This window comes from Convolutriloba macropyga, chromosome 10, assembly GCF_964194025.1.
Source record: "Convolutriloba macropyga chromosome 10, txConMacr16.3, whole genome shotgun sequence".
NCBI lineage: Eukaryota > Metazoa > Xenacoelomorpha > Acoela > Convolutidae > Convolutriloba > Convolutriloba macropyga.
The window spans coordinates 15,431,372-15,454,576 of NC_134477.1; the positions used below are offsets into that span (position 1 = coordinate 15,431,372).

Here is a 23,205-nt window from a genome sequence, read left to right on the forward strand (position 1 = left end):
GAATCGATATATGCATGAAAATCTTGCATGACGCATCAGCAAACGAACCTTAAGGTGATTAGAACAAATATGAGCGCATTTGCATGCATTAGGACTGGTGAAAGCTACGTGAAAACAAGTCCTGCAGCCGTAAAAGAAATATCTGGTACCGTAATCGGGACATGTTTTGAATAAAATCACTAAATAAAACGCTGCTCAAAATCTGGATTTAGTTTAAATCCAGAATCTTTTATTAGTATTCCAACATTGCTAAATGTTACTTTAGCCAGAAGATGTTCAGATCTTTCGTAGCCTCAGAAAAAACGTAGCAGTAGAAAGAGTGCCAGATCTTGCGGACACAATAAGTCGGTCACAGTTTCAACCAAAATTGAATGATCTTTAAGATCCCCGAATTTCAAACTGTTGTTCTGTTTCTGGTTCTGCTCTGTTCTCAACAAGCAGTGAATCTTAATCGAAGAATGAAAAAATCCATCTAAACTTCCTTTCGCTTCCTTTCACACCTCCTCTGCCGCTACAAAAAGAAATCTACACCACTCGGGAACGAAGCTTCCTGCATTTCTCTAGTGTTCACTTACATTTGACAGCGTATTTGACATTAGTTTCAAATATGGACAGATCAGACAAACTGAAAATATCAGATAATCAACTGCAAGAAGAAAGCTCTTTCAAAACAATTGGCTGATGGCATTTCGCATCTTTAAGTTGCATATTTCACTCGAAAGAAAACTCAGGATGCCAACGACAACACCTTCCTCCAGTTTGCGAAAAACAGGTACGTGAGAAAAACAGGCACGTGAGGAGCTAGCAGCTCCTCCCATTGCTCCTTTGGGCATTTGAATGCGACCGAATTTCGACTTAGGTGTAAAATACAGCCTAGGAATTCCGATATATGAAAATGAACGCAAGTGTCAGTATTGCAAACCAGAAACACTAAAAATCTTTTATGGTCTCGAAGTTCCTTCTCACAGAAGAGGAGCCAGTATAGCTGCATTCGGCGTTACCATAGCGTCATCGCAGCAATCGATCATAATTTCTAATGCGGCACAGAATTCAGGTTTTGCCATTGATATTGTTGAGGAGCGGAAGTACAATGCTCATTACTCGCTCAGTACAAATCTCAGTGTGAGGTACAGCGGACTTTAATCATATCCCTTGCTATTTAAGTTCTGCGTGGTTTCTTTTTACATTTAGGAAAAGACTAAAGATACTGGCCGTGCTATCGGATAATTGTACTTTCTATTCTGGGGATTAACAATTGCTTAGTAAATTGTCTCAGTCCTTATCTTTAGTTGTTATCAGAGCATACGGTTCTATGCTTTTGACAAGGAGGACGATTTGATTAAAATCTCCAGAGTGGACTTATTAAAAAAGTTCTCTTATGACGAACCTGCAATTGTTTCTTCATACGGCATCGCAGCTTCGACAGAACAAAACCAGTTTTATTATGTTTCACCAGCAGTTGATGCGGATGAACTCATTGGATGAACGTTCCTCTTTCTCGATTCAACAACTGTTTAGTGCTGCAGTCTTGAAGAGTGAAATGAAACTCCAAACAGAGTGCAAATAAAGACATTAGATTTTAGAATTTGGTGGAACTGATATACTTTATATGAAAAAACCATGCTGCTTAAATGAAGCGAAAACTATCGTCGAAATTGTTTTTCTTCCATTATACCGTGATCTTAATCTTTACTTTGAAAACAGACAAACTGTCTATTGCTCTAAAATCAAATGAAAAATTGAAAAAAGCCGAAAACTAACTAAAATAACTTACAGGGACCCTAATTTATCTAACAGAAACTCAACTGCAAAATGAAGCTTTAAGAATGACAGACATTTTTTTAAATTTCATTCTATAAACGCGTGCAAAAGCACTTAACATTGCACCAACATGGGCCAAAAACAAGAATAACAATGTTTTTATTAATTTGAAACCTCATAATTTAACACCTTATGCTCATAAACAGATTCAAGAAATTCAAAGAGACAGATAAGAAAGCAGAATAATCAGGTTGAAAAGAAACCTTTCATTTTTACCCAATTTAAAAGCTTATTTTGTTTGCTCGCATTTTAATTAGATTTCTGATGTATTTTAATTAAAATTCCGGATTTTCTTCTAAGGGGACAGCATTGATAATTATAAGTAAAAAAGAAAGCAACCCTTTCGCAATGAGACCAATAAAAACAATACCAGACAGTTGCAGAATCTCCAGCGAACGCTCAAAATAGAGAACTTTTGGTAGTCTTAAATAGGGTATAGGATGCCGTTCACGCAACAAAAACAGCTTCTGCATTAGTCAATTTAAATGCGCGTCATTTACCATTGCAACATACTTGGTCTTAACTTGACTCTTCACAATTGTGAACGTGCAATGCTTCTTTTCGAAATAATGAAAAATTTTATGTTATTTATTCGCAATCTGCAAAATTAAAATTCACAGCCTGGAACTATTTATATGGAGACAGTTTGTATATTTTTTATACAGGTTTCTCACGACTTCTGCTTCAATTTTGTTCTAAATTTCAGAAACTTTTTCTTCTAATTTTTCTCAAAAACTCGCAACCGCTGCTTCAGCCCATAAATTTTTAATAAGATTCAGATCTGCACTGTATGCTGACCATTTCAGTACCTTCAACTCGTTTTAATGGAAAGAGGGCCATAATCTGCATTTATGCGCACGAGCATCATCTTGTTGAAAAATAATGTCCAGGAAATGCATTTTTTCCTCGTACAAATTCCAAATTACCGGAAGCCTTTAGCCTATTTGTACACTTAATAAACACTTTCCGTCCACTGATCCTTTTGCACCCAAAACATAAGTGATCGTTTGTCCAAACTCAAATTTTTTGTGTTTCTTTTTTCAAGAAATCTTGTTCCATTTCTTCAAAAAACTCAAACAATTCCGTCGCTGAAGATGCGCACCCTTGTTTCATCAGTAAAAGCAACCTTCTGACAGAAAAAGTGATAGTTCTTGAGGATATTGACACGCCATATTGAAAGAAAACACTTGCTTTTCTCCTTCAAACTGACTTTTTGGCAGCATTTCTTGAAAGAAAACATTTTTTGAGAATTCGTCTAACTATACTTCTAGAAATTGTATCGTACCAAGAGAGAGAGAGAGAGAGAGAGAGAGAGAGAGAGAGAGAGGTAAAACGTCGGTAACAAAGAGTTTTTTTTAATTTTGGGGATTTGTCGCTCAAACTTTGGGCCTCGAAACTGTTATTTTTCAAGTAACGTTTGTATGCATACTGTGCACTGGATCTCGATTTCAAGTTGAATTGCTTTTGTTTTTCGTCCATGGAAAACCGAGATCTAGTAGCGTAACAACTTGGCAAACGGTGAAAGAACAAAGCGGTTTAACCATCTTTTCTGTTTAGCCGCAGGAAATGAGAATAAAATTTCTCTTAAACCTTTACATTTCAAAACATTTTTCAAGCTGTAGCTAAAATCAAGCTTATGGAGCACCAAGCATGCTTTAAAATCAGAAATCATGCTGTACGTAGCCTTTTGGTACCATAGTATAAATGTGATAGCATTTATGCCAAACTTCAATTTATCCAAGTTCAAGCATTCCAAGCCTAAGCTTGAGCAACAATGAGTTTCCATATTTAGCTAATTGGAACTCTGATTGTAAAGACAATTTTGTAATGGTTATGCGATTCTGCTTGCAGCCACTGAGAACCTATGGCATTTATCGAGAACCGCGAAGCGGTTAGAGATATAAAGTCAGAATTTCGAGGTTCATTCAGCAGAGTCACGTAACCATGCTTAAAACAAGTAAAAAGCACGTTCTTTTTTTAAAAAAGAAACCACCGTAGTGATCTTGGTTACGCGTTAAGAACAACATAAGCAAGTAGTGTAAAAGTAATTTCAATGCATCAAGAAGAGGTTCAATAAAAAATAATACCCTCAAGTGAACTTAAAATTTTTCCATGACAAGCTGCCAAAAGTAGCTTTCCCTGGGTCCTCTCGTATTTATTTAGAAAATTTGCAATTTTGTTAAAGCAATTAATTCATCGCCGAAGCTGTTCTTTAGACATTTGATATTAACACGAGTTCTTCTAGTTCTTCTTAAAATGATGAAAGTCAACGGAAGTCAACTTCTGGCTAAGCAGGAACTTCTGGCATATTAACTTCTGGCACTGCAGACTTTCGGAATTTTAAAATGTGCGCGTGGGTGTTTTAATTGCCACTTTTGGCTAAAAACACTCATATTTTAAGAAACGCCTTCTTCATTAATTTCGGCCAGTCGATATAGAGAGATAGCTTTGACAATATATAATTTCACCCATTTGTCACTTTGGGAGGGCGAGTGAAGGAAAGAGTGGGTTACGACTAACAATTAACACCTTGAGGGTAAGAGACATAGTCTATGGTGGACATATAACTAACTAATTTACTAACTAACTAGGGCTGGTGCGTCTGATGAAATGGGGGGGGGGGGAGGGCGCGTGGGTTATTATGGTATGGATGGATGATGTACGTGTTGTATTGGAAAGGAGGAAAAATAAGAGAAGAACTATAGAAAGGAGAGAAAAGAGAGGGAGGGAGTGAATATATAAGAGCCTTAGTTGATAGTAATATCATCAGATGATACGACATTATGTAATAATGATGAATTATTGATTAACCAACTCCCCCAACCCACTTTCTTTATTCCACTTTGTCTTTTGTATAATCCGCCTCAAACTGTATTACTATCTATGTATACCAACAGTTCCACAGAGCTTATACTAACCAGCTAGTATACCCCCTACCACCCCCCCCCCCCCGCAACAACCGCGTGCACCCAAATCTATTCCCTCACCCGTTACCCCTCTCTCTTTACAGCAACCTCTATCCCCCGATTCCCAATAACAGAATGGTGATTATTTTGGAATGAACTGGGAAAATTGGGAATGAAAAGTAAGTTGCCCGATTTGCACCCTTCCTTCTTTCTTCCCTATCTTTTACTCTTCCTCCCTCAGCATCATCTATTCTTGTGGAAAGAAAGGAATGATAGCGAGAAAACAATCGGGCTATACTAATACCAGACAATCCGAAATCGCTAATTAGTCAAGCAGATGAACAAAACCTGAAATCTAGCAAAATTCTTGCAGTTTGCTCCTGCAAAGCGATAACTGCTACTTTTAGTTTTTACTGACAAAAGTTGAACGGTGTAAATCTAGGGGGGGGGGGGGGGTCTAAGGGGAGCAGAAATGATTTTATTCACGGTAATTCAAATTATTTATTAAAATTTGTTAACTCAACTACTTTTTATAATATTGTACGAGTAAACAGCCAAACTGCGCTTGCAAATAACTACGAATTTCCGCCACTCTTTCCGCAAAACAAAACGTTTTCGCAGAAGCATAATAAAACAATAATGTCCAATTCCATCTACGTATTCTAGGTTAAGAAGAAACTCCAGCAAAAAAATGTTTTTATACTTTTTAGTAAAAAATGTATAGGTATACCTATACATTTTTACTAAAAATTCTGAAAGTAATTTTTTGCTGGAGTTTCTTCTTACCCTAGAATACGTAGGCGGAATAGGACATTGTTTTTTATTATGCCTCTATGTTTTAGTAATGGATTCCTTCATCCTTAGCAGAGCAAAAGACATGACTTAATTTTTGGCAAAAAAATCCGCAGCCAGAACCGTCTCAAAAAACATTAAGAAATCGATTAAAAATTGCTACTAACTAAACTTTCAGAGCAAAACAACTAGTGTCACCATATTGGCACAACAGACGACAGCAGCAAAAAAAATGAAAAATTACCCATATAAGCCCCAAATTGGCCAAAAATAATGTTCAAAGCTGTTACTAATTAACTGCCAAAGAAATTATATTTCAGTAATCTTTGTCAAAATGAGATTACTTTCACGGAGATTATACTAAATCAAAACATTTTTCGATGCGCAAAATTACAGGACCTGATGTCCAAAAATCATAAGAGATAATGATTGTTACCCAGGTAAAAAAAACAGGACCGCTCGCTTGTTCTTTGCGTGGCACAGAATTTTCCACATTCGCATTTGAAATTTTAATCAAAGTAAAATTTCAGAAACGTTTGTTTTAGCATGAAACATTGTTTTCATTAATCTGTTACAGAAGAAAATAAATAGCTGAAGTTTAAAACAGAAACAACAGGGGAAAACATTTGTGTTTTCAGAGGAACCAAAGAAGCCTGAGTGAGATCCCTTCAATTACGAAATACTTTGTTGCACTCAAATTATGATTAATACTATCAAAGGTTTTCGCCTAAAACGTGTTGCGATACCTTTAATCAATTATTCAACTAAACACGATACCTTTAATTATGTATTCTTCTGCATTATGCACGACTTTGATTCAGCTTCACCAATTCTTATCCACAACTCCTTGAAAAATTGCACACCAATTTTTACAATTCTAAATTCAAATTGACGACTTCTGATACAAAGATAATTATTTTTCATAATCTCTAATTTTCAGAAAACTTTTGGTCTGAAACGTTTTAAAATAAATTCAAGCTGAATCTAGATAATCGGAAACGAACCCCAAAAGCATTAACCAATCTGAAGCTTAACGTAACGTGTACTCAATGAAATCCATTTCAATTCAAGCAGTTTCTAGTACTGGCGTAACATGTTTTTTCAGATATGCAAAATACTGGAAAAGGAGACAATCATATTTGGATATATGTCAACTATTTGAATTTTGTGGCTTTCATTTCGTGGCTTTCTTTATCAACCGGACAAAATTGTCTCCATTTTAATAAAGTTTTTTCTTACAAAATCCCTAAACCTTGTCTTGGCAAAACGAAAGAATTAAAAAACACGTTGTAGTCAAATGAATTTGGAGAGCCAAATTATATAAACAAGAGGCAAAGTCAAGTTGAACGAATCAATCTAGTTGAGAAACTCATAAAGATAGCAAGACGAGTTCTGGATTGAAACTGAGGCAAAGAAAGAACCAACAACATAAAATTTTGACTTAAGTAATTGATTTCATGACTGCTGATGTGTACTGCTAACGATAAAGCAGAAGGGGTTACAAATGAGAATGAAATGTTAATTTTACTATTCGAAACCCGAGGTTTTAAAGTAATCGAAAATCAAGTTAACACACAGATTGAGCTAAAAACGCTAACGACACAGTCACATCACGTGATAAAAATAGTTAATAACAAAAACCACGATGCAGACGTCAAGAGATGGCAAAAACTAGCAAATGTGATTTCGTTTTCAAAACAGGTGGCGTTTCACTTATTCTAAAATCTGTAAAAATTTTATACTTTAGAAAGAACTAAAAATAACAAATAAAGCATAATAATGAATATCTAGGACAAAAGCTAGGACAAAGTAGCAAGAACAAACGAAATAATTAAGAAAGCTCAGCTTTCTACTTCACATACAGAGCTTTTCATTCATATGACAACACTGAAATAGATGGGGAGTTTTGGTAGCTTACATACCTGTGAGTCTAAAAAAACTCTGAGGCAGCTTAAGAAATAGTAAAATTTTTGCAGTAGTTATGATTTCAGCATACCGAGAAGGGACATATATTATAATTATGAGCAGCAAAATCTAAAAAACTCAAAGACCCAAAAAAAATATTAAACTGGATAGAACCATAGACTACGCACAAGAAGGTTCAAAGAGAAGACTACATACTTTACTAAAGAGCATCTGAACCCTCATAACAAAATGTGTTTCGGACAAAAGACAAAGTTTTCAATAGGGATTTTTTTTTTAAGTGTAGACAAAATTTTTTTTAAAAACGACGTAAAAAATATTAAAAACATAGAGTGCCGGAACAATTGCAATCTGAACTGTTTCCAATTGCTATAATTTAAAACTCAAGAAAAGTGTCAGCAACACGAAGGAAAAAAATGTCAGAAAAAAATTAAAAAATAGAATGTTCGGCCTTTAAAAACGTCTCGTTTCTCAGTAGGTAATCTCCATTAGCATAAATGAAATTGAATGCACACACAACGGACTCATTTTGATACTTGTTGCATTTTCATAACAATCGTGAAGAAGTCAAATAGTGAAATAGGGAAAACACAAAGCAGCAGTGGAAGCGCAGCAAAAGAAAAAAACTCGCAAAAATCTTACTTCTCTCTTATCTCAGAAAGAGCTGTCTGCCCCATGACAAATAATGCATTTTCTTTAACCTGCTCTGCTTCAGTGTAACTACCCATTCTACTAATTGATGGGCTATCTCAAATTTGACTTCCAAATGCCCTAATAATCGTCGAAAATTAAGTCTTCAAAAGAGACTGCACCCAAAAACAACCTAAATTACATCAAATTGTAACCCAATAATAGCTGACTGAATACGCGGATCAGCTCCCAACAACTAATAATCCTTGTTTTTGAAATAACACAAATGAGAAAAATTTCATTGGTGGCATAAAAGGTGATAAACTTTTGAAAAATGTTGGAAACTAACTGATTTTTTACTCAGAATCTCAGCCTAGTCCAAAAAGTACAAAATGCAGAATGGGTCATTGTCGATTAGTGTTCAGTCAGTAGCGCATGCGGAAAAAGTACATGATATCACTAAAACTTAAAACTGCTCTCAGTTTTCAGGTTCGATATGAAAAATCTTTATTTTTTCTCATTTTTCAACTTTTTTCAACAATTAACCATTAATAGACAGATCTCAAATGAATTTCCCCTGTTTATCAAGATTTAAACAGGGAATTAAGACAAATAAGGTTCAATGGAAAGTTATGTTAACACAGGTGAGGGACGAGTCACGAATTCATTAAAACGTCTAAAATTGGCAAAAAAATTTGTGCCAACTTTTTTTTCAAAAAACTCAATTTTGTTTGCGTATATCTGTACTATTTGGAGGCAATGACAAAAAAATCTTATCCAAAACAACTATATTCCTAAAATTTCTCCAAACTTATCCAAAAAAGCTATATTCCTAAAATTTCAATTTTTAGCGAAAATCTAGACGCAGAATACTTCAAATTGATACCACATATGCTATGCTGGGATGCACTCAAAAGAGTCTGAACAAAAAGAAAAAAATGGGCTAGCATAAAATTTCTATTTTTTAAAAAAAATGTGAGAACAATCAAAACCAACTGAATATTTTGAAGCTTTGAAATTAATTCAGAATTTTCTCAGATGTATTCTGAATCCAAATAATCGTTATTCATATCCTGTCTACGTAACCCGTAAAAGAGGTTACCTGAACAGTTCAGACTGAAATTTTAATGGTTCAAAAATATTATGTGATTTAAGCTTGCGCAGCATTAGTTATCCCACGTCATTGAATGCTTAAATTGCACATAGATTACCATTACCGGCAATGTTTTCATTACCGAACATGCTTTCATTAAAAAATTGATTCTTATTTGTTTCAGCTCAGCTATTAATTATCTCTTCCTTCCATTCATTAAGAACCATCGTAGCCAATGGCTCCATTAAATTAAGAGTGAAAATTGATTTTCAATTGAAATTATGCAGCCTTCAATTTTTAAAGAAAGCAAAAAGGAGTCAATGAAAGTCCCTTGTAAACTACAAGAAACTAAACAGCAAACGAAGAAAACTTTAATTTTGAGATGGTTCAATATGCTTTCAAAAGTCATTTCAATCTATTTTTATATATGTTTATAACGCACGCTTGTGTAAAGAAAAACATTATTATTAACCGAAAAGTAGCAGAACAAGCTGATTTCTACAATTCATCTACCAGTTGAGTAAATAGGTTCACCGAAAATTTCCTATTTCCAATGCGCATTTCATTCTTTGTTGATTGTACCATAATAATCTAGATAAAGAGCTAACTATTATTATCATTATTACAATTTGCTTTTATTTGATCAAAATGCAGTTCCCCAGATGTTTGCACTTGAAGTCGCAGATTGAGATGGTCAGAAATTAATAGAATTAGTGCATTCGGCTATTGAATATTATTCTTAACTTTGACTGCAGATGAAATGACTCGAAAGGGCAATTTTAACACACGTAAAGCAGACAAAAGAACACGTTTAGTTGTTGATAGCAAAATCTTTATAGCAAACCTCACCATTGCCGGTAACGCCTGAACATAATCTAAAAATAGCTTCGTCACCTAATTGCTCCAGCTGCGCTCTTATATTATTCTTTTTTCTTGTCTTTAGCAAATTCTATATGCCCGTTTTTTGTCATACTGATTAATAGAATTTTTTTAAAAAAGAAATGGCCATACTTCAGTTTCCAGGATAAATACAGAATGCTTTATTATAAAATATTTGAACGTCAATTTTTACGGCTGAGCTCTTAATTATCTTGTCGCTCAACTCATTCAAAACCGTCATAACCAATGGCTGCATTAAATTAATAGAGTGGCCATATTGAATTTGAAAGTGGCCAGACTTCATTTTTCAGGATTTTTTGTTTTCAAAATCAATCTTAGAAATATTTGAAATCAAATTTCCGCAACAATTTTTTTTCAGGACCCATCTGTCCAATTTTTTAAAAGATATTTACAATTTGCATTTAGAGGGAAACTGACTCCCACCCGGCCAGAAACTGACATCCAGGATGAAACGTTTCACACAATTTTTAAAAAAATACGGTAATTGTAGTAGCAAATCTAACCACGTAATGCGCTGGAGAAATTATCAGTGTAAACATCTCAACAAACTAGGAAAGTATTTCTCGTTTATTGAAAAATTGTACCAGAAAAACAACCAAAAGTCTGTTGAAAATCCATGTTTCAGTTCCGAATAACAGTCATAAAATTCAAATAATTAAAAAAAGAACTGCAAATTATTAAGGAAAACAAACATGAGAGAATTTTCCAAGCAACTCTAAACTATACTAGTATCTTGCAAAGAAAAACTCGAACGGTGTTTTTAAAAACAGATATTTGCGGAGTGACGTAAAATGCATGATTTTCAATCTATCTTTTAACGTAATAAAGGAGCAAAATAATATACAGTGCAAAAAGGTCTATATGAAAGTCCATTTGTAAAATGCAAGATACTAAACAGTGAATGAAAAAGTTTCAATTTTGAGATAGTTCCATAGGATTTCAAAAGGTATCCAAGAATTTCCAAAAGCATTAATCATAGATATAAAGTCACCAAAATCGTGGTAGAAAAAAAAAACAAAATCTGGCTAACCAAGGCAAGATCTTGCCATGGAAAAAAGCAAGGGAGTATTAGGATATGTACAAAACTTTTGTCTATTATTGCATATGTTTCAAAAGGCACGCTTTTGCCACATCATTAACCGAAACGTTGCAAGAGAAGCTAAGTTTTAAAATTTATCCACCAGTTGTGTGAAGTAGTCCATCGAAGCAATTTTATCGCAAAGTAGGCATTCTTTGTTGATTGTTCCATAACTATCAAGATAAAGAGCTACCTATTAAAATTATTATTACAATTGTTTTTTTAATTAATCAGTGTTCTGTTCCTCAGGTGTACGCACTCGAATAGCTGAACGTTGAGACAGACAAAAATCATTAATTTCAGCGAATTCGACCGATTTTTTAAGCTTGGCTGCAAATGAAATGATTCAAAAAGACAACTTCAACACACGCGAAGCAGAAGAAAGAACATCTTAACCCCAAAACAGTTTAATTACTGATATCGAAATCTTTATTGCAAACCTTACCGTCGCCAGTAACGCCTGAATATATTCTAAAGATAATTTTGTCTCTTAATTGCTGTGGCTGCGTTCCTATTTCATTTTTTCCTTTCTATAACAAACTCTATATGCCAGCCAGTTCTTTGCAATTCTGAGGGAGATTTTCTAAAATCGAAACAGCCAGACTTTGGTTTTCAGGAAGATTCTAATTGAAATTCAATGTTAGAAATAAGAAATTAAAGATGCGACGTTTGAAATCGAATATTAACTTCGGTCCCTTATTTCAATGCATAACTGTCCGTTCTCATTAAACGGAAGCCAAGATAAATACAGTTTGCAATTAGAGGTAATATAGAAAATAAAAGGTAATTCTTTGATGAAGTGAAGCAATTTGAAAGGAGAAGAATTCAACCTTTTCGATTACTGACATCCCCTCCCCCAGTTATGTTATTCATCCCTCGTTACTTAATAAAAGAACGTAGCAAATAACATGGGCCTACTAAGTTGGGGGGAAGGGTGGTCACAACGGAAAACATGACTTGGCGATTTTAATTAAAATGCCCAACAAATTGCAATAAGCGGCACAAGACAAAACCCAATTACTAGTTTCCAAAACTAAGCGCCGAAAGGCTCTCTACAATCAAAACTGAGATAATTTAAGGTCATTATTAAGAGCCCCTAATCAGTAATGCAGTATAAGCCAGGCCAGAATCATTGCATTCCCTTTACCCGAAAGCCCACCCCCCCCCCCCCCCCCCCCCGGATTTCGCACATCTTCAAACGTTGAGAAAGAGTTCGCATACTGTCTTAGATAAAGGTTGCCAAAACTGTTCTCACGGGGGGGCGGGGTTCAAAATGGTGAGGTCGAGAAGCTGAGTTAGTTAACTAACCTGTGATTAAGCTGCAGGTGATGAGAGGCAAAATGAGCATCTTGAGCATTCGGAGCATAATCTCTCCCGGGAATTTAAGCACGTAAATGGTGTAGGGCTCTGGCTCGTACTGTCTAAGGAAAAATCCAACAATTGCGCCCAAAAGCACTGCTAATATGGTCAGATATAAAAGAAGATCGTTCATGAAAAAGTCCAGAACTTTACGACCCATCGTTTTGGGCTGTTGCTGGCTGCTCGCCGCTTCACCGTCCGCGATTTCGCCCATGCTGTTACTAGCAAGTCTACTGAGCTAAGGGTTAAAGGTTCGAGGTTGGGTCAGGTCAAGGTTTTTGGCAACCTGAAACATTCAGTATATGTAACAATATTCCCGCACTTCTTTTTATTCGTAAAACTAATCTGGAAGGTGCTTTCCCATTATAGTCCCCCCACCCCCCCCCCTCCACGAAATTATAGCCTCCCCATTTTAGCTAAATACGATAATTGGGGTATTGGGGGTGGTATTCGTTACATGCCCACAAAGATGGGGGCTATAATGGAAAAGACCCAACTGAAAAACAGTTATATTACTCAAAAAGCTGGTAACTGGTATGGCATTTAAAGCATAGTTATGTGCAGAAAACCCCGATCAAAATTCAAAATACGATTTAGTTTTTTTGTGCCCGCTAGAAGAACTCATAAAATACAAAGCGATTACCTAAAGATTGTTTGCAGTGAAACGTCTAAATCTGAGTGTAATTAATCAACTCAAACCGAAGTTTCAGCAAATAAACGCGAGAAGAGTTTAAATGCAAAATCAAACAAGCAAGCACGCAAAACGATAGATAACGCTTTTGCTATGCACTGTTGCAGCTGTGAATTAGGTACTCGAAAACAGTGCATGTTCTGTCATGTTGCTTTCTTCTTATCAACGTAGAGCTATTTTTCTAGAGCCACAAAGCTGATCTTTAAGATGATTAATATCATACTGCATATTTGCAAACATAAACTGAGGAGAAGTTGTCTTTCAGAAGGAATTGTTCTCTTGATTTAGAGGTCAATTAAAACATTTAGATATTAAAATTCAAGAATTTGAAGACTGCATACTTATCTATACTCAGTACAGAAATCATAGATGATTCCCAAACTAAATATTTGAAGTAAATATACGAATAGGACAATGAATTGTAGAAACTACAACAAATGAAAATATCAGAGACCCTGATAATTCGATATACATCAACATATCAAATACATCAGACTTGAAAGATTAATGTATTCCTAAACATTTATTTTAGCTTAAAAACGAACTGGGAGTAAGGTAATCTGATAATCGCCAAGCTCAGAGCATCTCTCATGCCTATCAGAGGAAATGGTTCAAAATGTTCATAAAAAAAGTATAATCAAAAGCATCACAAATTGCACTTTTTTTTGCTATTTTTACCTCCGAAATGGACTTGTCGAATAGAGAGCCTTACAATATTTACACTAGGAAGACAGGATAAGAAAAATGTTTACTCAGTTGGAGAAAACAGAACAGAAAATATTTAAAAAAAAACCTCAACAAAAAATTATTTGTTGCATTTTTAGCCTCGAAAACGGTTAAATCAACTTTTGAAAAAAGCACATCATATATACAAATTCAAACAATATAATTGCTTAAGCTATTCTTCTTTTCAGCAACCACTAACCAGATCTGACAGCTTTTTTGTCACTATTTTATTAGCATAAAAAGCATAAAAAAGCAGCCATTGACGGAATTCTTTAAATTTTAAATGAATTCATAGTTCTCCAAAGATTTCGCGGCAAAAGCAAAATTTTTGCAACGTTTTGCAAAAGCGATTATCCTTTGCAACAGTTTCCAAGTAACACCATTCATGTGTTTCTCCAGTGACTATATGTAGCAATTAAACTTAGCAAGCAACAAAAAAAAAGCAATTAAAGCGTTCCTGCCTTTATTACTTGAAATTGGACCAACAATGCACCAATCAGAAGTACTTAGCTAAAACTCCTCAAAAGTAATTTATGGAAAAACAGTTAAAATTTTTACACATTTAAAAAAATTCGTACACATTTGAAGTCGTGTTGTAACCAAACTTTTAGTACGCCTAAACTATGGATTTTGTGTTAAATGCTAGTTTTTGAATTAATCTCTTGCTAATGAGAACATTCAAAAATTGCAATTCAGTAGGCAAGATGTACGGGCTATCATATTTAACTCCATAAAAAGCACATTATTGTTGTGAGCCTCATATTCATGTAAAGTAAAGTTACCTAATCAATTGAATGTATGGGCCGGCGACTGTGGCTTCTTGACTGCGCGGCGACAGAGATAGGAGAAAACAATTTATTCTAGTATAATATGCCGGATAATTCCCCTCACAATTTCTAACAATTAAAGAGAGAGGATAAATAATCAAGAATGCTTTCTAAGAGAAAGAAAAAAAGTATATTTAGCCATAATTAAGGCGGCGTTCAATTGTGTTTTCCTCTAATTCACTGTCTGTTTCTGTAGTAGTGTATTATAAAATAAAAAAGAACAATTAATGAGCTCCCAGTTCATTTTTCAACAAATAGAAACAGTTTTTGTGATTATTGCGTCATCCTTTTTTTTCTTTGGACTTCCCTTTCATGTTTTGAATAATGAGTAAACTGTAATGTATGATATTTACCCTTTAATGTAAATAATGAGTATGTGTAAGCGAAAGAAAGTTTGCGATGCACCATTCGAAACTTTCGCCTTTTTGGCGTACAAAGTCTAAGATAACATATAGCAATAGATCGAAACAAAAAATCAACTGCCAAAAATACGAAAACAACAACTATCAAAACGTAATTGCAGGTAACTCTCGCCTTCCTTCAAATCTGCCAGTTTCCTAACAATGACCTCTTATGTTTGCTACTTGTCAGAAGGCGCAAAATTCTCCGACAAAAAATACTAGAATAACTTCCAAAATAGTCAAATGCTTGCAGTGACAGATTTCGAAATAGACATTCCCTGAGCGGAAGGTTCATAAAAAAATTGAAAATGGCAACACTGCGTTGCTCACCATAAACAGAAGCAAAATTATTGCCATATTTAATTCTGACTAGTACTTTTAAATTAAAGTTCTCATATAGGTAGAGTTTCCCATTGATATAAAAAAAACGATTCAGCTGCTTCCGAAAATTTTTAAAAATTCCAGTTCTCACTAATCAGATCGCACTCAAAAGTTCTCTGATAAAAACTCTACAATTTATGGTAACCAAACTCAATTTCTCAATTTAGAGTTGTTTTAGAATTAAGCGAAGTTTTAGCAATTGATCACATGCTTCCACTTTAAAATTATATTTGAAAAAAGATCAGATGACGATGCAAAAAAAACGTCAAAATAGCCGAAATCAATTGAAGCCTTTCTTAAACATTTTTGAACAAATTTTTAATTCATCGTTCTTGTAGAAAACTCTTGCGCTGACTGCTGTTTTCACACATCAAGTTTTGTTAAAGCTGAAACAAATGGCCCCAAAAAGTTGATAAAAACAAATGGACATTTTGATAGAGGCAATAGATTCACAGTTCAAAACTACGAGTTAGGGGTAAAAAAAGAAAAATCAAATATAAAATTTGAATTTCGCAAAAAGTATGACAATTTGTTCGATCTTTTTGATAGACATAGGAGAAAAAATTTGTAAGAAAATCTGATAGACAAGAAACTGTAAATGTCATTAATTTGCAGTTGCTGAGTTGAAAGCATTTCCTCATTTTGAATTAATAATAATCAAATGTTCTCAAACGAGCAGTTACAGATAATAACTTACAGGTACTTATTTGCTTGGGTCTTTCCCATTATAGCTGGGGGACTATAAGGGCAAAGACTCATTTCCTTTTTATACATCCATACGGCAGCAACCAGATAATCAGATTTTCTTGAGAATAAATAAATACAGACATTTTTGAAAAGTTAAAAAAAATGAAACCGTTAAGTTATGAGAACAGTGAAAAGTGTATACTTTGATCACAATTTAAAAAAAGAACATTGTTAATTTCCTCTGGTACACATAAGAATAAAAAGCAAATGGTAAAAGAGGCAATGTAAAGTTAAGAATATAACATTATGTAAAATTATAAAATCATTAAATTACCTAACTAAAAATTTGATCTTACATTAGTAAAAAATGGCCTAAAATGTGAGCATAAAATGTTCTCGCAATTTTATATGTACATCATGAAGATTAAAGAATAAAATTAAAATCTAATGCTCTCAATGTCATCTTTTATTCGTAGCATAATTCAGCTGAATCTTTCAGAAGTTATTGAAATCTTACGAAAACGATCCCGTTTAGTTCTGAAAAGTGCCCTAAGCAACTAGACTATAAAGATACTTTCAAAGTGTTGGCAAAGACAATGCCACGTGCCCTAAAGCACCAAGAGAACGCGCTGCATTGTTCCGTTTACTGTAACTGAGTTTGTTAAAAAATAGAAGAAAGTAGACTTGGAAATCCGACTACGATTTTTTCATCTTTTTTGACACTAAAAACTATACCTTAGCTTAAGAACTACTGAGAATATTTGTAACTTAACAATTGTTGAATGATTATTGAATAAACGAATCGATTTTTCATGCATATCACATACAGATAAGACAACATTAGCAACATTAGCATCAATACAAGAAGAGAAGCATTTTTAAAGGAGCCCAAAAGGAAAACAAAATTGTACCAAAAATGAAGATTTTCTCGGCCCATGGAAAGATTTAAGCCAATAGTAAAATTACTCCACTTAATTAAAGAAATTGTTTTCTCCCTTCCCCCATGTGTGAACAATATAACGGCTCACATTATAGAATTAAGAGCACAAAATTAAGAGTCGACTATCAACTAAAACTTATTTACACCATCATACTGATATACAAGAACCATTTCAAAGGGGTCGTAATTACCCAGGCCGAACCGAAACAGTTCCGAAGTTAGGATAATTTTCGCTTTCAAAATTGACATCTTATATAGCATACCAACGCATATAGGCAACAAATAATATGCAGCTTTTGTATATCATATAAGAATAATTCTCATGCTCTGAAAATTTCCTTTAAATTCGGAGTGAAAACAGTTCTCATTTAATAAAAAGTTGTCTCTTTTACCGCAATGACATTTGCAAGTCAAGAGCGCTAAAATGCGCTGCAGATACAAATTGCCATTTAGGTTGGGCCTGCAGAGTATGCAAATTAAAAACACTACCCACACAGTAAGTCGTAGTCCATAAAAATGTCAGTTTCTCTTTTACGGTGCTTCCCTTCCCCAAAATAACTACTTCACGAGCAATTTAAGCCCGCTTTATCTGACATTATCTTAAAAATCTGCCCTACTTGACTAAAAATTTATTCACTCCATTCTTTTTATGGCTCCATTTTACAACTAGATCACTTCTTTTCAATCTCAATCTTGTAATGGCTCAAAATGTTGGAACAACATTCATTGATGAACTTTTGTTGCATAAGATAAAATTGGTTCCACAAATATTGTTCATTTTTGAAATGAAAGAAAATCGAATTATTTCATGCATATCTGTTGAACAAAACAGTTGTTTTTAGCTTGAAACCACTTTCTGATTTTTAATTAAGAAAAGATCACAAGTCGAAGAAGCCACTTAACTGAATTGCGTTGAATAAATCAAACTCAAAAAAAAATTGCAGAGCAAAACTTAACAAAGATATATCCAGGTTGAGGTCCCAGACGGAAGCAAGTATGTCCAGACCGAAGATGAACGCACGACGCCCCCGTGCGTTCAAAATTACATAGTCTGGAAACATCAAAAAACGCACGAAAGTCTGAACATGAACGCACGAAAATCTGGACATGAACGCACGAAAGTCTGAACATTAACGCACAAAAATCTGGTGAAGATAATAATCATCTACCTTTCCTATAGAAAAAAATGTGCATAGCTGAATTGGTTTACTTTTAAGAACTTTTTAGAATAATAAAAGCATTTAACACAAAATATTTCCACTCATCTCACGTGAAAAGGAAAAATGAATCTATTTGATGAGCCAAATTAGATGCCAAATTTCATATATGCTCAAGAAAAAGGAAAACTAGGTGGGGTGTGTCGAAATAAAGAAAGGGATTAACCGAAAAATCACATCGAAGGAGATAGAAGACACACTGAAGCTATATTTTTTAAATAACATGAGTCTAAATGAAGCGCAAAAGTAGCATATCTCAATACAAACGCATAAAATAGTAAAGACTCATAATATTCTGAAACCAAAGAACAGCCAAAATTGCTATGAACTGTTAAAATTAGGACAAAAAATTACCTTTTTCACCTTTATCAAGCAGTTCTCGCATGATATTAAAAGTTTAAAAAAAAACAATTTCTTAAACCACAAACACTTTTACAACAAGTTGGAGTTAGACAACATACATAAACCTAAAATAAACAAACTGCAACTAGACTCGAATACTAAAAAACAAATCAACTTTACAACAAAACAATCATGAATTTTGAGAACTGCTCAAACGCTTGGCAAGCCGTCTTTTATTTTGAAATTTCTATCATTGTAAAATATTTTCATGCAAAGAGAGTGTCAAAAAAGCAATGTGAGAAAATTAGGTCAGGTCTCGACAACTTACAAAAATGTACAGCAATTTTTTGTCTGCGCAGAGCTCTCGATGCAAAAAGTACCGCTTTCAATGATTATTGCCTTGACTGATTTATGGCTTTGCGCGCTCTATCTCTCTTTCTCTTTTGACGGGCTGCGTCGATCACAAAAACAGTCCGAAAAAATGCAAACACCAGAGTTTTTGTTGAAGAGAGAAATAAATGATCATTCAGCATTTCCTCCTGGAGGAATTAGATTAACGAAAACTACAGAAAACGCATTTAAAAAGCAACTGGCTGAAGATAAAGCACGCAAATGAAGATTGCACTAAAGCTTCTAGCTAAAAGATTTTTTTACTATAACAGTTTCAATGCTACTCCATTGACTAAAACCAAAAACATTTATCTTCAAAAACTCAGAAATTAAATAAAATTGAAAAAATACTATTAATCAAGGTGACATGAAAACATGAAACAAGCAATACAATCTGTCATCGAATAAAAAAGGATAAAAGATACCTGAAAACCTTGTCAAAAACTGCATAATAACTAATGTCTGGCGGAGACTGAAAACTTTAAAAAAAAAGACCAATTCAACCCCCCCCCCCACCAAAAAAAAACAGAAAGGATCCAAGTCAAATTAAACGCGATGTTGAACAAATTAGACTAACGGAATTCTTAAAATAAATAGAGCTCAAAACTTTTCAAATTGTGCAAAGAAAGCGTAGCGAAATTCTCGAAGTCAAATATTTAGAAAAAGACATAATTTAACAAAAAAACTCAGCGATTTACTTTGTTCAGTCGCTATTTCTTTTTCGGGTCTCGGTATAGAGAAGTTTAAGAAAAACAAACATGTCAGAAAACACTTTTAGATCAACTATTGGTTTTAACTCCATACTCATCCCACTGGAGTCTCGGCGACAAAAATTTAATCAAAATAGAAACCATCAGCAAATAATGTTACAGTTAAATGTTACAATGTTAAAAACTAACAATACTTGCCATTTTACCGTTTTATCAAAAGCTTTTAACGAGGCAGACTATAAAAATTTTGTTGCACGAAAAAATGAAACAAAGCTAGTTTATATTCTTACGCAAATATGAGCGGAATACTTTAACTAATGTCCAATAAAAGCAAAAGCTAAGAGAGAAAAATTTTCCAAACAGTTGGTGGGTACCATATCAATTCATGTGACGGATTTTCAAAAATTTGCAACCAACTACAATAGAAAATTTTTCAAAGTTAATGAGTAACCGATTGAAAACTTAATGATTGGTTATTTTTGGGTAATTTATCGCTCACATCAAAGAAGTTGAGATTTCAAACAAAAGATAAAATTACGTTTAAAACTACTTCAATTTTCAGCAGTTGCTGTGGAAATCGTTGAGGAAAAAATGCGATATTCGATATCAATGCGAAATCGGAGAATTCTTGTAGTATTCATTTCACGAAAGATCACAAAATTCAGACGAATAAGTCCTAGCCGAAAAAAAAATTAATCTAACACAATATTGTCTTCTCTTGATACTTATCAATATGAGAAAAACTCAAATAACTCTGGTTCAAATAACTTCAAGCTATTGCTGTTATTGTTCCACTTCATCCGATTATCTATCCAAGATATAGTTTAAAAGAAATTATAGAACCAACCAACCTTTCAATCCACAAATGAAAAAATCTCTTGAATGACGTAAAATCTCCTGAATGACACTTCAACACGCCACTAAAGCTAATTGGTGACGTTTAAATGCCTATTTAAGGTAATAATAAAACCGTTTATAATTGGATCCAAACTATATAAATAGCATTTAGCAAGTTAAAAACCTTATAACTATCAAAACAAAACCTCAAAATGTGCAACTGAAAAGATGTTTAGAAAACTTAGAATGGTAAAACGATTTATTAGTCTGAAATTGTAAATTTCCGAGTGGTAAATAGCGTCAAAATAAAGTTTAAGAGGCGTAGGCGGGCGTAAAGTAAACAGGAAAAAATGAAGCGCGGAGACGGGAATAAAAAGAGTGAAAAAATATTCGATCAGCTGAAGTAACTGCCTGTTTGGATGGATACGATTATACTATATACAGACATATACCACACAGAGGGTGTATTATTATTAATACTGATACTCGTTATTGGTCGGAAAACAAGAAATAGCAAAAAAGTAGAAAATGCGCAAAATCTTTGTGCACTAGTACAAAGAATATAGAATACAAGCAGCAAAATTATAGAGCTTATTTCTCTTTTTTCTGCTTTGAATGAGAAATAGAAAAAAGGTAAAGAAAAATTGAGAACAAAAGATTTGTAAAAGCAATAAAAATCAGATGTCATGAGATTTTCTAATCAGTTTCCAACTAAGCCTCGCTGAAGCAAAACGAGAAACGTGATTGAATTTGCGCATTGAGATTGTGAACAAAAATAAAAAGAGAAAAAAGAAGAAAAATGAATTCAAAAATGTTTTTAAATGATACACAATTGACTTCAGGATTTACGACTAATCCCCACCATTATATTATTATATTTTACCAGTTCCAGTTTATAATATTATTACAAAAAAAGCAGGAAATAGAACTATACTTACAACCGTTTTAAATCAAATTTGTAAGCGATGCAAGAAAAACAACAAAATCTGCAGGAAAAAATATTTACATAAAAACGATATCGGAAATTCATCAAATGTTAATCCTATAGATGATCGGCATTGAAATCAATTGGTTTAGATTAGTTCTTCTTTTTCATTTTAAGAAAAAATTCAGAAAAAAGTTCAAATGTTTGCAATCAAACTAAAATGGTTAGAATTACGCCGTCAAATAGGCTGGTCGAGACGGACTAAGTTTATAAATAGCGAGGGATTTATAACTAAATGGTGGGTTAGTTAGTAATGGTTAGTGGAGTTATAACTGGATTGACACGTGACTTCATTTGGGCAGACAGGAAGAGATTGTTTGTTGTCAGGCGCACTCACACATTAAGATGGAGAGGGGGAAAGGGGAATAAACACTGCAAGCTCTTTTCACATTTTTTGAAGTTGGACAAAATCGAAATGATTTTTAGCTTTCAACATAGCTAGCCATTTCAGCATAGCAACGTTATACGCTAAACCAGAAATTGTTCTCGTTCTTGCGCAACGTCCTTGCCTTTGAAGATTATCTAAATAATATTCGTTGCTCAAGATAGCACAATCGCAAGTATTTCATTTTTACATAACAGATTGAGTCAAAAACAGTATCAAACAATTATAAAAATTATTTTAATGTGCTGAGAATTATAAGCGACCACTAAGTTTTTGTTAAGATTTTTTGCAAACCTTTTGAAGAGATTCTGGGCATATTTTTGTGCGACGCTATTACGAATAACATGGGACTTAAAAATTCTATTTCTCAACTGAAAGAAAGAGAATTTAAGGAATTCAAAAAATAATCTTTTCAGACTCTAGGAAAAACAAGGCGGCTCGGTAATGTGCGATCGCACATAAGGTTCCGACCCCGCTCATCCACAATTTTGGCATAATTGTCTACCAAATGATGAACAGCTAGAAAAACACAAAAAATTCAAGTATTTTTCAAAAAAAAAAAAAAAACTGGTATGAACGAAAAGATAGCCTCCAAAGCAAATAACTCAGTGGAGTAAAAAATGATGCATTAGATTGATGAGATATGCCGATATTAAGAAAGCGAGCGAAGACGAATGGCAAAATCGAACAAAAACAACAAACATTAATTACATCAAAAAATTTATGTCCGTTTCAAAAAACAAAACTTAATAACAAAGTCAAAATAGCGTCAGATAAAACTGAAAATAAACAAAAGAACTTGTAATTCAGCAGAAAAAAATGGTTATTCACTAGTTCATAATAAAGCTTGGAAACAATTAGACAAAAAAGAACAGAAACTTTAAAGTTAGAAAATTCGCTGAATTTTTTTTAAAAAAACAATTAATTTCAAAGTAATGAAAACCATTTGGAATCAACTAAAATTTCCCATAGGTTTACAATTACCAATACTTCTATGCAAGGGAATTAAGAGCTCTTGGTATTCAATTTTTTATGCAGTTACAAAAAGAACAACAAATAGACAACAAACTAAAAATCAATTAAAACTTACCAGAAAATGCTTTGGAAGCCGTAAAGCCATACTTTAGCCCCCAAAACATGTTCGATTGCACCTTCGTCGAACACCGATAAGGTATTATGCGGCC

General features: G+C 33.8%; 1 protein-coding gene across 5 annotated transcripts in view; it reads right to left on the reverse strand.

The window, feature by feature from the left end:
* LOC142348725 (excitatory amino acid transporter-like) overlaps nucleotides 1-23,205 on the reverse strand; it is a 94,698-nt gene that overhangs the window by 38,826 nt on the left and 32,667 nt on the right. For 3 of the 5 annotated variants that reach the window (XM_075400193.1, XM_075400190.1, XM_075400192.1), the window contains exon 2: nucleotides 12,452-12,788. In XM_075400193.1, coding sequence (XP_075256308.1) covers nucleotides 12,452-12,716 — 265 coding nt within the window. In that variant the 5' untranslated portion in view covers nucleotides 12,717-12,788. Of the gene's footprint in view, nucleotides 1-12,451; nucleotides 12,789-13,145; nucleotides 13,304-20,665; nucleotides 21,263-23,205 lie in introns of those variants that run through there. The other 2 variants (XM_075400191.1, XM_075400189.1) reach the window with 2 other exon arrangements.